Genomic DNA, 14,748 nt, shown 5'->3' on the forward strand with positions numbered 1-14,748 from the left:
TCACGTGAATAAATATACCCACGGTTCCCTTTCAGTGCTTTCAAGGCTTGCCATCCGAAGATAAAGACCTTCTACTTTGCAGCGGAAAATGTAGACGACATGTCCCGGTGAGTTAATGAGGCAGTGATAGTCATGTCGTACACTCCCCCAAACCCACATTTGCAGCCACATTTAAACCCCCACCAGCAGGAAATTGAATCCCCCTACCGTACTGCCCACTGTACTTGAAACAGAGCAGTTTGGAAAGCGAATGGTCAAACAGGAACTTGCACACACACACACACACACACACACACACAAGAACAAGTACAAGGAGATTTTATTGGATGTCAAACTGCTGTGCGTCATGACTGTTATTCTCCCCCACAGGTGGCTGAGTCGTCTCAGTATGGCGGTGGCAGGCTACTCCGAGCAGGAGAAAATTCGCCAGGACCAAGGTGAGATTAGTCACAGACTGCTGCAAAGGATTCTACGTCTGTTAGAGGTCGCTGGTCAACAGTTACGTAAAACTGTTGACATTAAGCAGTGGGACATCACACTGTTACTTTTAGATTGAGGAATCAAATATAAATAAGGAATGACGAATGCGTGGAGAATTATTTTGCCTAGTCTTCTCTTGGCGAGCTTTTCATTTGCTATCACAGGTTCACAGCGGTAATTTTCCATCACAGTGTATCTGCTGCTCCAGCTCCATCTAATACAGGCTGCAAACAAAGAGCCACATTCTACGTGACTTAAACACACAACCAACAAAAGAAATATGCTTATGAGTACATTTATTTTACTCCATAATTAGTCTGTAGATTGATCTAATGACTAATGTCTGAATTTTAAATAAACTGCTGTGCATATTTGATATGATGTCAGCTCTGTACCAATCTGGGTATTAAGTGTGCATGTTTTTTGCATCTTTAGTTGCATACTCGGCTTAAAGTGAAGACTTTGGAAGCTATTTTTTGTCCTGATGCTTTCCATTTGTAGATAAGCTCTCACTCTTTTTTCAACTTCAGGTTTAATCTGTGTTGTTTTGCTCTTTGTTGACTGTCAAAGTTAGTGGGGTAGAAGGAAATAAATATGGAATTGCTTAAATTATGACTTCGGATCGTCATGCGTGATTTGATGCAATAACTCTGATGGAAAAACAAGAGAAATCAATAAATAGGTCTGCTTTCTAGATCAGTGGCAGAGGCTTTTTTAACACCTCTCCCTGGTCTCACTTCCACTTCACATCTGATTCAAGCATCTCAGCTTTGCACTGAATATAAATGCTAATTTTAGGGGCTGAAGGCACACTTGTTATTTTCATATTCCGGTGTTCTTCGGCATCTTACAGATGGGCAGGCAGTAATGTAACTACTTAGAGGAGACTACGCAGAAACCTTGTAGAGGTGGTCGGCTGAGATCAGGCTTGTCTTTGGTTTCACGAAGAGGGGGCGTCTTCCTTCACAGTGAAGTGGCTAAATTGGACCCTTAACACCTCCAGAGGACTTAACAGGAAGTCGTCACATCTTAGATCTTCGCACTCGGCCTCAACAATAGTCAGACCTGGAGTCACATCACACCTACACCACACCGACACCTTACAGAGAGAGTAGATCTGTCTGACCTGATGCAGCAGTTCAGAGGCTTGTCATCAGTTGTACATGTGTATGATTTGTATCAGCCTCAAACTAAAGTCTCATATGCCACAATGAACCTAAGTCTATATAAACTCTAATGCAGGTGTAACTGTTTTTTGGGGGGTTTTTTTAAACAAATGGTGATAAAAAAACATTTTGGTTGTGATTCTGCTGTAAAAAAAGCTGTTTGTTCATGACAGATTACTGGAGTGAGAGTGACCATGAGGACATGGAGATGCCCTCGATGCCCAAACAGGACAGTCCACCACCACCTTATGACACCTATCCTAGAGCGTCTTCGGTGAGCCTGTCAGCCTGTAGGTTAATAGATAGCTATCATCCCAAGTGGCATACTCCTCTTTTTTACCTGCTGACTGTCCGTTTGTGTTTAGGTGAGTCCCTACCTGGAGCCGAAACGTGGCCATCTCTCCTCCTCCGACACGTTCCAGTCCCGCTCCTCTCATGAGGAGTTCCACCCTGAGCCTCAGGACGGCAGCAGCAGCAACAACGGCATCTCCCCTGGGCAGAAGACGAGCGGCCACCGAAACTCATGGCATGACCAGATGGAGAGCAACGCGAGGATGCACTACCTCCAGACATTCCCTGTGGAGGAAAGCCTGATGTCTGAGGACAGAGACCACCTGGCGATGGAGTACCGCAGGCAGTCCACCCTGCCCGCCCAGCGCAGCCTGCTGCAAGAACAGTACAGAGCTCTGCCGCTGCCCCTCAGGGCCAGTATCGATTCAGAGGCGGGAGGGAAACCCCGCAGCTTCACACTGCCCAGGGACAGCGGGCTCCACGCCATCCTGGCTGCCACTGCTGCGTCGGATCAGAGAGAGCCTCAGCACTACCAGCTGGACCGAGCCAGAGACACTGGTCAGACACACTGAATCTGTGTTTATATATTTTCACATGTACCACAAACACAGACATATGAGGAAATACAGGGTTAGAGTTGTATCTCACTAGAACGCAATCAGTCATGAATTAGTCAGCAATTATAATCATTTATAATAATCATCTATGCATTGGTGTCAAGTTGGAAAAAAAAGGTCAGAAATGTACTCACAATCGACTATTCGTTTGTGCGTATGTATACCCCAGGGGGCACTTAGAAGGACTGTGAAGTAGCTCAGCTAAAATGAAAAAATTAGAAAATACGATTTGCTAAAAAAAGTATCCGCATATTTGTGTTTGGGAGGGAAATAAACACACAAATAGGATCACAAATTGGCTGATTTAATATAATCCAACTGAAGAGGACATGCCTCCCACCAACCTGAGTCACTTGTTCCTTTACACCAGGTGCTGCTGCGACTGGGACTGTGTGAAAAATAATTTGCAAATGACATTGAAATGCATCAGAAGTAATAGATAAACTGTTGAAATATTTAGCTTCTGCCACTCCAAGTGGCACTGGCACAAATACAGATAAGCCTGAAGTCTAAACGCGGAAAAGTCAGAGATCACTATGTCTTGTGCAACAATATCCACTTTTATATAATCAGTGAAGGCACACTTGAGCTAATCTGACAGGACTGTGGGGTTACAGCGCAGAATAAAGATGGGGAACCACTGCAGGAGATCAAGGTGTCACACACTCAACAATCCTACTGCGATCGCCCTGAAATCTCCCCAGTGTGGGCCCCTCTCCTGCTCACTGTTATGTGCCGATCACTCTTTTCTTCTGCATAGTGTTGAGCAAGTGGCCTTATTTGTCGTCAGTTATTTTATTAAAGCTGCTAACAGGCAGTCAGAGCCAGCAAATGTCAGAGGTTGAACACTCGCTATTATTGCTTTATTGGATTTGATTTGAAGCCAGCCCATTCGCCGTCCCTCCAAGACCTCCAGGGCAGTTGTCTGAGTGAGAGGAAATTTAGTGTCTTATTTGATAGTGATTTATCTTGGCAGTCCACTCTCTCACGCACACTCACACTCTTTCTCTCCCCTTTTTTCTCTCTCTCTCTTGCCCGATCGAGATGTCACTGTGCCTCTTGGCAGTGTTTGAATGGCGAAGCGAGGAGGAATCCTTTCAGCCCGTGTTAGAGTTGAATTCTGAACAGGATAAAGAAACGCGCCTAAGGGTGCTCTCTTCTTGCCCTCATTTATGTATTTCTCTACCGTTCGTGCTCTCCACCACGGCCTGTGAAGACAAGAAAGAAACACAAAACAGGCGGCAAATAAAGCATGATACATTTCAAAGCACAGCCCCAAAGCTTCAGAACGCACCACCCTGCAAAACACAAAATAGAGCGACGACTAACAGGTTCAGGGCACTAGTGTAGTGTTAGTGTCATGCCAATAGAGGGCAGTGTAGGTAAACAGGAGACAAGAAGAGTCCTGGACTTAGAGTCACGCATGAGCATTTATTGGTTTGTGTTTTTGTTAATGTATTAAAAAGAACAGAAGTGTGCAAGTTTGCGTGAACTTGTGAAGGAAAACCGTAATATCAGAGTTTAAAGAAGAGGACACACTACTTTCATATGGTGTGAAAATGTGTTATAAGGAAAACAAATAGCAGAAGGAAATAAAGGGAAATAGGAATATTACTTCAATAATTAAAATGAGCTTCCAAGACTAAAACACACAAACATTTTAGTAAGACTTTTAATATGATGTTTTAAACGGTTATTTTGTCATTGCAATTAACTTAAAGTTCAACTTGTTTGCAGTAGAATTTCATTTGTTTTTAGAACTGTAACGTCTTAATGCGTAAAGAGTGAAACTAGAGGGTCACATAAACTAGAAAAACACATATTTTGATTTGCAGAGCATTTTGGTTTTATCCCCTTAAGTTTCAGATCTCTTCTGTCTTGTCGATCAAATTTCTTTTATTCCCATCTGTGTCGCTTTAGTAAGCAGCGCTTTGCAACCAATGATGGAATATAACTAAGTGCATTTACTCAAGTTCAAATTTGACGTACTCGTATTTAACCAGAGTATTTCCATTTTATACCATTTACTTCTACCCTATTCAGAGGTACTTCTACTTTTTATAGGTACTTTTATACTTTATACTTTTACTTTTATACTTTTTATAGGTACTTATACTTTTTAATACTTTTTATTGCATTTATTTTAGAGGTATATTTACTAGTTATTTTACCAATTAAGATTTGGCATTTAAAACATATACAGATATAGATTATGTATAAAATCATGAAATAAAATAAAATTAGAGTTGATTTGAGTTGATTTCAATTACTGATTAATCAAATTAAGAAAAAACATTTCATTGTTCCAGCATCTGAAAAGTGAGGTTTTGCTGTTTTTTGCTGTTTAACAGTTTTGAGGTTTCTCTGCCGGTCAGACACAACAAGCCATTTGAAGGCGTCACATTACTTCTTGGTAAATGTGGCGGCGTTTCTCACTCAGTTTAAGAAACTGAACAATCAATCGATAAGTCAAGACACTAATCGTCATATTATGACCATGATCCATAATGACCTCTCTCATGAGTTGCAGTCCTATACATAGTAGTTCAAAATGAGCTCCACCTCAACTACAGCAGCAAAATGCTGCTTTTACATGAATGCATCTGTAATAATAAACTGGGGCCTATGATTATACTTTTTTTTATCATAGAATAATCTTTTCCTGAATATGTTGGAGCCCACATACTATGTATCACTTTACTTTCACATTAAATGCAGGACTATTACTTGAAATAGTCAGTTTTTACAATGTGGTACTGGTACTTTTTTGTAAGTGTACAATCTGCATACTTCCTTGTGTGCGACACACAGACAAAGTTTCGCCTCAGTCTTTGCATGTGGCCCTCCAAAACCACTACAGGGTAGTGGTGGAGCGCAATTTAGCTTGTGGTGCTCAGAGCATGAAACAGTTACATTTGAAAACTCAACTGCAATAAATCTCTCCAGAAAAATGTCCTGGTTACTCATGATAATGCACTGACCTCGCTGTCAACTTGCTATATTTTTGAATCCCTTCGCCAGCCACTTAGCTTCGGCTCTCTGCCATTTCATGCTGGGCAGGTAGCATGGAATTGGCTTTGTGTGAACGTGTGGGTAGAGAGTGGCTGTCTGCAAGCTTCATATGGTGGAGTGGTAAGACATTGACTGCTAAAATAATTTTTTATTAAGGTTTATATCTCTGAAGTGTGTTTGTGCAGTTTAAAACATTTATGAGAAATTGGCTCTTCTCATCTCATCCTTGAGGACAGTTTGCTGTAAAATCTCGCTTTTCCTTCTTGCCAGGCCATGGTCGGGACTGCAGGATGCAGGCAGACTCTCTGGGAGATTTGTATCGGGCTCTGGAGCAAACCAGTCTGTCCACCTCAGCTGACCACAGATCAGCCAGCCGCCTGGAGTACAAGCGCTCATTTGTCCGCCGAGTCAACGACCCCCTGCTGAATGACAAGCTTCATCGCCTCCGGATCCTCCACAGCTCACTCAAGGTACAACAACATGTTTTGAGCATTCATGTCACCCCATAACTGTGTGGTTCATTGGCTAATGACTAACTTATACCGTCTCCTCCTTACAGAATGTCCCTCTTCAAGACACAAACCGGTCTTTGGGTTTTTTAGGGTGATGATCCGAGTATTGATTAAACCTCAAACGTATCTCCTCTGCTTGTGCCTCACACAGCCAGCATCCCTCTGCTGGAGATGAAAGGCACCAAATACCTTATTTTACCTGCTCGGCTCTACGTCTCCTGTCCCTTTACTGCCCCTCAAACCTGGCTCACCGTGCAGGAGCATAAAGACTTGGTGTCCCTCTCCACCCGATCTCTCTCATTTAAAGACGAGGGCTGTTAACAAAAAGCAAAAAAGACGTCTGGCCTGATTAAGTAACTTGTAGACTCACAGGGTTTATGACAGGGTTTAAGCACTTTGTGTCCATGTCCAAGACTTGTCGGAGAGCTTTGTAATCATCGCTCACATGCATGGCCACCTCCCCTCGCTTCTGTTGAATCGTTTTGAACATTATGCTGGAGTTGTGTACAGCCGCTCAGCCAGTTTTGACAGAGGAATTTAAAGCTTTTTTGGATGTACACAACATTTTGTTATGCATGTGCATATGATTTAAGGCTATGTTTGTTCCATGAGTGTACAGGGTGTTAAACATATATATATTTAATATTACATTACTACAACAACAGTGAATACACAATGTTTTGGGGTACTTATACAATTTGTAAATCAAGTGCTGTGCCTCAGTGATTGTGAATGTACATTGTACTTTTCTGAGAGAGACGGCAATAAGAGAGAGATGGCAATAATGAACCAGTATTGTAAATTACAAAGGAATGATCAGAATAGTTGTCTATTTTTGTATGCATGCCGTCTACCTAATTGTTTGTAAAACAGTTTTGTATTTCTAAGTGCGTTTGGTCTGGAGAATACTGGTGTCGACCCCCTCCCAACACCGCCACCACATCACGTTTTTAAGATTTATTTAACAATTTGTCCCAGAAAAATTGTTCAGCACAAAAAGAGGAATAACTGTATTTATTAAGTGTTTAATGTACAAGCATGCTTTGTATAACTAAAACACATCGCCATGCCATTGGAAATTGACTGACATTGCACAAGTGTGCCACATTGTAGCTACATTACTTTTTTATTGAATAAAGTATGGCATGGGCACATGTAAGATTCATTGTCACATGTTTTTTTTCTCATAATGGCATTTTAGATGACTATTTTTAGACACTTTTCCTACCACGGAGCCCGACAAAGGTTGACTCAGAGGATGACAATAATATGCAAATATATTAATACACATGCACTCAGTGTATATGAAGCTTCAGGCATTCAAGGTCAGTGGGATATGGTAAATTATATAATCAACAAAGAATAATAGAGCATTCGTTTCCTGTGTCGATCCTCTTTTTCTATCTGCAGTCTAAGTACACAAATATCCAAGAGAATCACGTTAGTTAACCTGTCAGGGTGAAACAACAGTACTGGCTGAAGATGTTTTAAAAACTGTGCTGAACTTCATGCAGTCCCGCAAGGTGAGCTTCCTTGCAGATACAAAAATACAACTGCACCATATTAGGCCCACATGTATTTTTATCGTGGTTACCAGGAATATTTGGGTGGGAAGATTCATTGTTCGGGACGGCTGTGGCTCAGAAGTAGACCAGAGGTAGGGTTGTCCATCCCTGCCTCCTCTATGTCAGGATGTCGAAGTGTCTTTGGGCAAGACACTGAACCACAGTTTGCTGTGTGAAGGTTGAAATTACTAGAAAGGCGCTATACATTTACCATTTTTACCATTGTCAGAGGATCTAAGCTAAAGTAGCTTTTATGCCAAGTCATGCTCTTCTGAATACACAATCTGTTTTTATACATGATATTGTTGACAAAAAAGTTGACTTCCTCAAAGCGTGAAGAAAAGATTCATTGTAATCTGTATCTCTGTGGGTAATCTTGCACAAATACATAAAGAGTGACATATAAAATCCTGCCACGGTCCCATTTCTCTGGATCTTATACCGTATTAGTAGCCTTTTTACTACCATTTTGTCCTGCGATATATATGCACATAAATTCCCTTAAATTATGTTTTTTCAGGCCTTATTCATACTTTCAAGTCAACAAGAAGAGGCAAAACATCAGAAGAGTGGAATGAGACGAAAAACTCAGTGCTTTATTTATTGTACATAATAATAATTTACATGATAGTATTTTACATATACAAGCTTCAATTGTAGCAAAAACAGATCAATTTCATTAAAAGTTCAGTCATGTTCCGAACTCATCGTGGCACTCTTACTTTAACAAAACACTGCTCTACATATCTGTTATTTATGATCTAAAGTTGCTATCACCAAAACAAGTGCATTAGTAATTTTTTGCATTTACTCACAACTGAAAACATGATCAATCAGTATAATTGAAACACACAGTGGTCATATAAGAGTTAGCAGCGTGGGCAGGACAAAACGTGAACAATGAGTATGGTTTAAAGATCACGTGGTATATTTACTTCAGCAAATAAAATCACATGTAGTGATGCCTTTTCAGCGTCCCTGCATTAACATCCAGCATCCAGGGAGGCACAGACCATCTGACCTGGCCTCGCTACATCATGTGCACAAAGCCTGAGCCTCACCCTGCTAATGCAGGAATTTCACATGGCAGGACATCAACTCAAATGTTTCCCTCGATGCTGACTGGTCTGGTTTTGTTTTAGTAAATGAGGTAACAAATGTGATTAAAACAACATGGAGAGACAGCAGATTCTGTATGTCATGTGTTTCTAGAGGCACCAGTCTTCGCTGCATGATGCAGTGAACACAATAACAGCACCCCTCACGACTACATATTGATAACTTGCCTGCTTTTTCTGCTGAAAAGCTTAAGCAGTGATACCCTTATGGGCTGAATACTCAAACCATACATTACTGGATTAAGAATGGGTGGGAATATCAAAAAGTACACAGATAAAAACAACTTGGTTTGGTAAGGAAGGTGACGAATGTTGAATCGACTTTGTGCTATTTCAAAAAAGCATCCGATAGAGTAGTTAATTATTGCTAGTAGGTGGGGGGTGCAAGTGCGGAGGGCCTTGAGCCTGGATTTACTGAATGACAATACACATATCCTGAGGATGTGTGCATATGAATAAAAGATCATGATAAGCTGTGGAACTGTATACAGAACTACAGATAGCAGGCCAACTATGTTAACAACAGATGTATCTGTGCAGGCAAGTTTCACCAGTAAGTAATTCATACAGTACACCTTTTCCATTGTTCTCTCACAAAACTGCAGCTGAAGAGTGAAAATTAAGACAATGAGAAATGCCAGCATGGGATAGAGCCACGTAAAAACAATAATTCTAAAAACTCTCTGTGACATGATTGCATGATAAAGCAGCGGATAACAAATGGCCATATACCTGTCATAACTCATTGCTGCAAGAATTGTGAATTCAATGATAGCGTACGTGTGTATAGCATAGATCTGTGTCTGACAAAACGGCAGAGATATCTCATATGAGGTTGTCAGCATGTTGCTCAGCAGTGCCGGCAGTAAGGCAGTGCTTCCATACAGACCATTCACAGCCAAGTTACACATAAACAAATACATCGGCTCATGCAGGGTTTTTTCACGATAGACGACTCCAATTAACACAACATTTTCTGCAACAATGGTGATATATATAATCAGAAACATGCAGAAGTACATTGGCTTCAGGTCATCCATCCCATTGTACTGGGATAGATGAAAAGATGTCACCTCAGAGAAATTTTTCATAGTGAAACAAATTTTTCACAAAGCATCTGAGTAATCCAGAATATACTGTACAATGTTACTCATCTGAGATGAAGTTTTACCTTTGTGTGCAGTCTCTCCATCTAGATTTCAGCAGCTTTTATTATACACTCCTGTGACATCAGTGAAGCCATGCGGTCTTACCTACATCACAAATCCTGCACATGTGTGTGTGTGTGTGTGTGTGGGGGGGGTGGGTGGGGGCGGGGGTGGGGGGGTGGCAACATGTATTTGTTTGTGTTTTGCATAGCAAACGAATGAACATAATCTAAAATCAAGCAATTGCATTCTATACAACTGGATGTGTTGCTGTATACATGGCACACTGCAGGTCAGTTGGACCTGATCTGGTTCATGTTCAGTGACAGTGCAGTTCTGTTCGTCAGATTGACACTGAATTTACAACTTTCTTAGGAGCTTGTAATAGTGACAGGAGCTGCTGGTGCTGCTAAAGGGGCAGTGTGTAAGATAAAGCTGGAGTTCTAGTTGAAAGCATTCAAAAATGACTAAAACATCAATAAACTGTGTAGAAATATTAGTATTGACGTTATGTCAAAGATGTCTCTGTACTTGGCATGCTAACCAGTGAGTCACGGTGACCTAGTGCTCAAATGCAATCGAGGATGATCGACAATGCTCACAATATTATTATTTTCATTATCTTCTTGCTGCTTTTTACATTCCTCTGGATGAAAATTAAAAAAACGCACTACAGAATTATTTCCTGGGTGTGTATATGCATAGATGTATATAGATAATTGAGGATTAGCATTAAATTAAAATGTTTACATGGCACCCTAACTTCACATCTGTCCAACAGTGTGTGTGTGTGTGTGTGTGACCTTGACCATGAAAACCTTCTTGGGCTCCTGGCAGCACGCTGAGGTGTTGTTGCTTACAGACTTAGCAGGGCTGTTCCAGAATGCGCTCTTTAGGTGCATGATTCCTGCTGCAGCACCAGCAGCCTGCGTCTTTAATCCACTCTGTGATTTGAATCGTACAGTTTATCAAGTATTCTGCTAATATTAAGTAATAAATCAAAATGCATCATTTGCTTCTTCACAGGTGAACGGGAAGGTGGAAAAGCCCAGTGTACCCACTATATTCTATTAAAGTAATTATTTTCATATAACAATAGTATTTAATATTAACCAGTGAACCAGAAACCTGACCTGTCGTAATAGCGTCATTTTTTAAATTAATCAATTTTTATTGAGTGTTATTAGTGTTAAAACCTGAGTTTACACTCATCACAGTTATGTCATATTCTCCAGGTAATGTCCAAAGGTCAGACATGGTCTCACTCTCATTATAATGGAGTTCCTAATTGCTTCCAAGGGGATGTAAAACACTGACCGTTAATGAGCATCTTTATCCATTTAACTGTTCCCAGACCAGAACAAACAACACGGCAGTGATAAAGAAATAATGACAGACATGTTTAAAAGTGTTGAAATAAGATGAGCTAAACAAAGCAGCAAACTAAAATATGATCAGATGAGACAAACTTAAGTAAGATAAACTAAACTATAGCCTACTAAAATGTGACAAGATGAGCTAAGCTAAAATTAAGATACCTTAGGCTTAGCTTTTGTTTAACTATTGTTGGGTTTGCAATCAAATTGTACACTTTTTCACAATATAAAGGCGTACAAACAGATACTCACAAGGTTTCATATATGTATGGATATTAGCCAAATTGTTACTGTGGATATTCCTCTTGATGTTGAATCATAACCATTGTCCCAGTTAGCCAGTTGGTATGCAAGTTACACTTTATCTTAATCATCGTAATTTTCAAAAAGATGCTAATTGTCTGCTATATACTTGTGGAACGTTGTTGTGGTGTGAGTTGTGGTGCGCTTGCAGTGAGCTGTGTGTTTCCCACTCACACACCCAGCCAGCTGTGTTATTTCAAGCATGATGCCACTCCTGATGCTGCAGGACACTCTGACTGTCCTCAAACATCATAAATCAGGGAACGCAGTGAAGTCTGCCCAGAGATTAGAGATTATATCTACCTGCTTTCAGTTTTTCTTTGATGCTGCCCAGAAAGTCATCCTAAACAAGCTGAAATCTTCCTTTACAGACAATCTTCCATTTCATCTTTATCCCACTCCCTATCATTGCTTTTACCTCATGCTCTAGTCTAGCTCGACTTTCTAAATTACAAAAAGTAACATTAGATGCAAAAGAAAAAAAAACTCAATATACTGTATTCATATTGTTGACAGCAACCATAGGCTAGAATTTTGTTGCAGGGTTTAAATCATTCATCACATCTTATCTCGCAAGTGTTTTCAGGCTTGGTAAATTCAAATTAGTGTCGCTGATGTAACAGTAGGGCACGTCATATGGCAAAGGTCAAGTGTTACTAAAATGTGACTACAGTAGGAATGAACCACATCCCTTTTGCAGAAAAAGTACATTTGTACATTATGTGCTGCACAAATTTAAAGTCTTGATATCACAGTGTGACTGACACTGACAGAGTGTTTGGCAGATGAAGATCTCATTAAACTGGGATGTTACAGGTTATTTTAAAGAAAAACCTCAGTGGTGATACATTCAGAAAATGTGATTGTTGAACAACTGGCTGCTCAAAAAATCAGTTTTCATCAAGTATCCCCTCATGAACACATATATTCATGCATTTATTCGTGTGTAGGCTTTAATGTCAATTAAACAAACTCACTGGAATATATTAGAATACAATTTCTTTTATTTCAGTTACAGGGCACAATTACAGTTTGTGCACAAATGCAAAAAGTACAGTGCAGCAATTACAAGCAAAAGGAGGCTATTGCTGAAAGTTAGAGGACAACGTAAGATGTGTTAGATCTGAAAGCCCTCACGTAATTTAAATCTTCTACTTTCCATTGTCTCTGTTAAAGGTCTAAAACCCTTTAGACAAGATAATTTTAAACTTTATGGAAGTAAAAAAGTGCAGGGAGGGAACACAAGGAACTGAGAAAGAAGAACTCACTTTGTTCTTGCAGTGCAGCTGACACAGAATGTACATTTTGGTCCTCCAATCATTTTTTGCCACCATATGTTTTCAAATTTCATCCTAATTCAAAATTATACTATACTACTACTATATAACTAAAATGCACAATAATGCATAAATAACATAATGCAAAAGTAATCCTGCACAGTACAATATTACATCTTGTACCTCTTCACTATATTTACTTCTGAAACTGATATGTTTTGGCAGAATAATATGACACAAAAGCAATTTATATCACAAAACTGAACAATAACATACCATAGTCACATGCTTAAAAGTATACATTTGTGTTTTCCACTTGCAAATTAGAACCACAGCTTTGAATAACAAGATCTGTTGTTTTATTCTAATTATTAGCACCATTAAAAATGTAAAGAATCAATGGCAGCAAATAAAGACATCAAAGATTGAGAGTAACCACTTCATTAAGAGCATTACTACTAGAAAATATTATAAAATATAAAATATTATTGTTTGATCATGTTAACTTGAACACAATTTAAATACAATCCAATATGATCAGAGAAAAAAAGAAAGAGTTTTGACCTCAGTATAGTGTCTGAACACTAGTAATTATTATAACTAGCTGCAGTGTAAAGTAGGTGTGTCTGTACTTCAGCTACAATCACTGATTTTACTAACTTTCATGGCAGGACCTTGTGTTTAATGAACAGTTTCAATATATGAACTCTTACTAACTGAGTACCGAGTCCATACAGCACTGGGTTAGCAACTGCTGGAATGATGGCAAAGTATAAAGACAGAAAGATCTGTACCCCAACAGCTACGTGAGCCATGTTAAATCTAGTTTGGATAACTTCAAAAAGTGAACCAATGGTGTAGTTGAGTAAAGATATTAAGTGTGGGATACATGTTTTAAGAGCATTGCCATAGGACTGTTTCGACAATTTCAAACACACTCTTGCAATTTGTGCATAAGAGAAAATGATCATCAGTACCTGAGGCACAATAAGAACCAAAATAAGAAAAAGTCCCACAATACTTATGTACGATGCACTTGAACATGAATTTTTGACCACTTCCATGTTCACACAATATAATTTTGGTATGACTCTTCCACAGAAGCGCAGCTGTAAGGTTAATGAGTAATAACATATAAACACAATGGCTGGATACAGACTTGCTAATGCAACAAGCTTAACTATTTTTGAAGCAGACATAATGTTGTGGTAATGTAGAGGGTAGCAGATGGCCACATATCTGTCGTATCCCATCACAGCTAAAATACAAAACTCAGCACTTGCATATGAATGTAGGAAATAGACCTGAGCCAAACACCACTTCACAGATACCTCATGATTCTCAGATATGAGCACAGCCATAATTGCAGGTAACAATGCAGTGCTGCCGTATATTTCATTGATGGATAACATACACGTGAAAATGTTCATAGGTTGATGCAATTTTTTGTTTTGGTGTATGACAGTAATGAGCAGTGAATTCAACATAATAGAAATAAGATACAGCAGAAGGAATACAGTAAACAGCCCGTGTTTGTGGTTTTCCATGGCAGCATATGCAGTCATTGTGAATGTTAGTGCTGTCGTGTTGTCCATGTTTCAAATCAGTTCTGAAAAGAAAAAGCATGAATTTTAACACAATTTTATGAGCAGATAAATTCACTGTGACGTACATTTTGTAATATGGTCAGTATAATCACATAGAAAAACAGGCTTAATATATTTCTAGCAGTGAAAATTGGAGATTTTTTAAGAATTCAATATTACATTCTGGATTTAGGAATGCTTAGAGTCTACAGTTACCTGCATGATCATCCTCTTCTCGGAGTGTGCTGCTCAATCTCGAGCAGCCTTTTAACTTGGCTCATGGTGAACGAGTGAGAT

The 14,748-nt window shown here is 39.5% G+C and overlaps 2 protein-coding genes and 1 pseudogene across 2 annotated transcripts in view; 1 reads left to right on the forward strand and 2 right to left on the reverse strand.

Moving 5' to 3' along the window:
- Positions 1-6,210, forward strand: part of LOC139212849 (connector enhancer of kinase suppressor of ras 2-like) — a 29,069-nt gene extending 22,859 nt beyond the window's left edge. Inside the window, exons 17-22 of the mRNA XM_070843402.1 lie at positions 36-107; positions 370-437; positions 1,820-1,920; positions 2,012-2,495; positions 5,837-6,036; positions 6,126-6,210. Coding sequence (XP_070699503.1) covers positions 36-107; positions 370-437; positions 1,820-1,920; positions 2,012-2,495; positions 5,837-6,036; positions 6,126-6,173 — 973 coding nt within the window. The 3' untranslated portion in view covers positions 6,174-6,210. The remainder of the gene's footprint in view (positions 1-35; positions 108-369; positions 438-1,819; positions 1,921-2,011; positions 2,496-5,836; positions 6,037-6,125) is intronic.
- Positions 6,211-8,910: 2,700 nt separating this feature from the next.
- LOC139213355 (olfactory receptor 51G1-like) lies at positions 8,911-9,852 on the reverse strand. Its single transcript, XM_070844033.1, has one exon. It carries the CDS (start codon positions 9,850-9,852, stop codon positions 8,911-8,913), a length of 942 nt encoding a protein of 313 aa, XP_070700134.1.
- Positions 9,853-12,019: 2,167 nt separating this feature from the next.
- Positions 12,020-14,460, reverse strand: LOC139213356 (olfactory receptor 52K1-like; annotated as a pseudogene).
- Between the last annotated feature and the right edge of the window lie 288 nt (positions 14,461-14,748).

Source organism: Pempheris klunzingeri, chromosome 14 (assembly GCF_042242105.1).
Source record: "Pempheris klunzingeri isolate RE-2024b chromosome 14, fPemKlu1.hap1, whole genome shotgun sequence".
NCBI lineage: Eukaryota > Metazoa > Chordata > Actinopteri > Acropomatiformes > Pempheridae > Pempheris > Pempheris klunzingeri.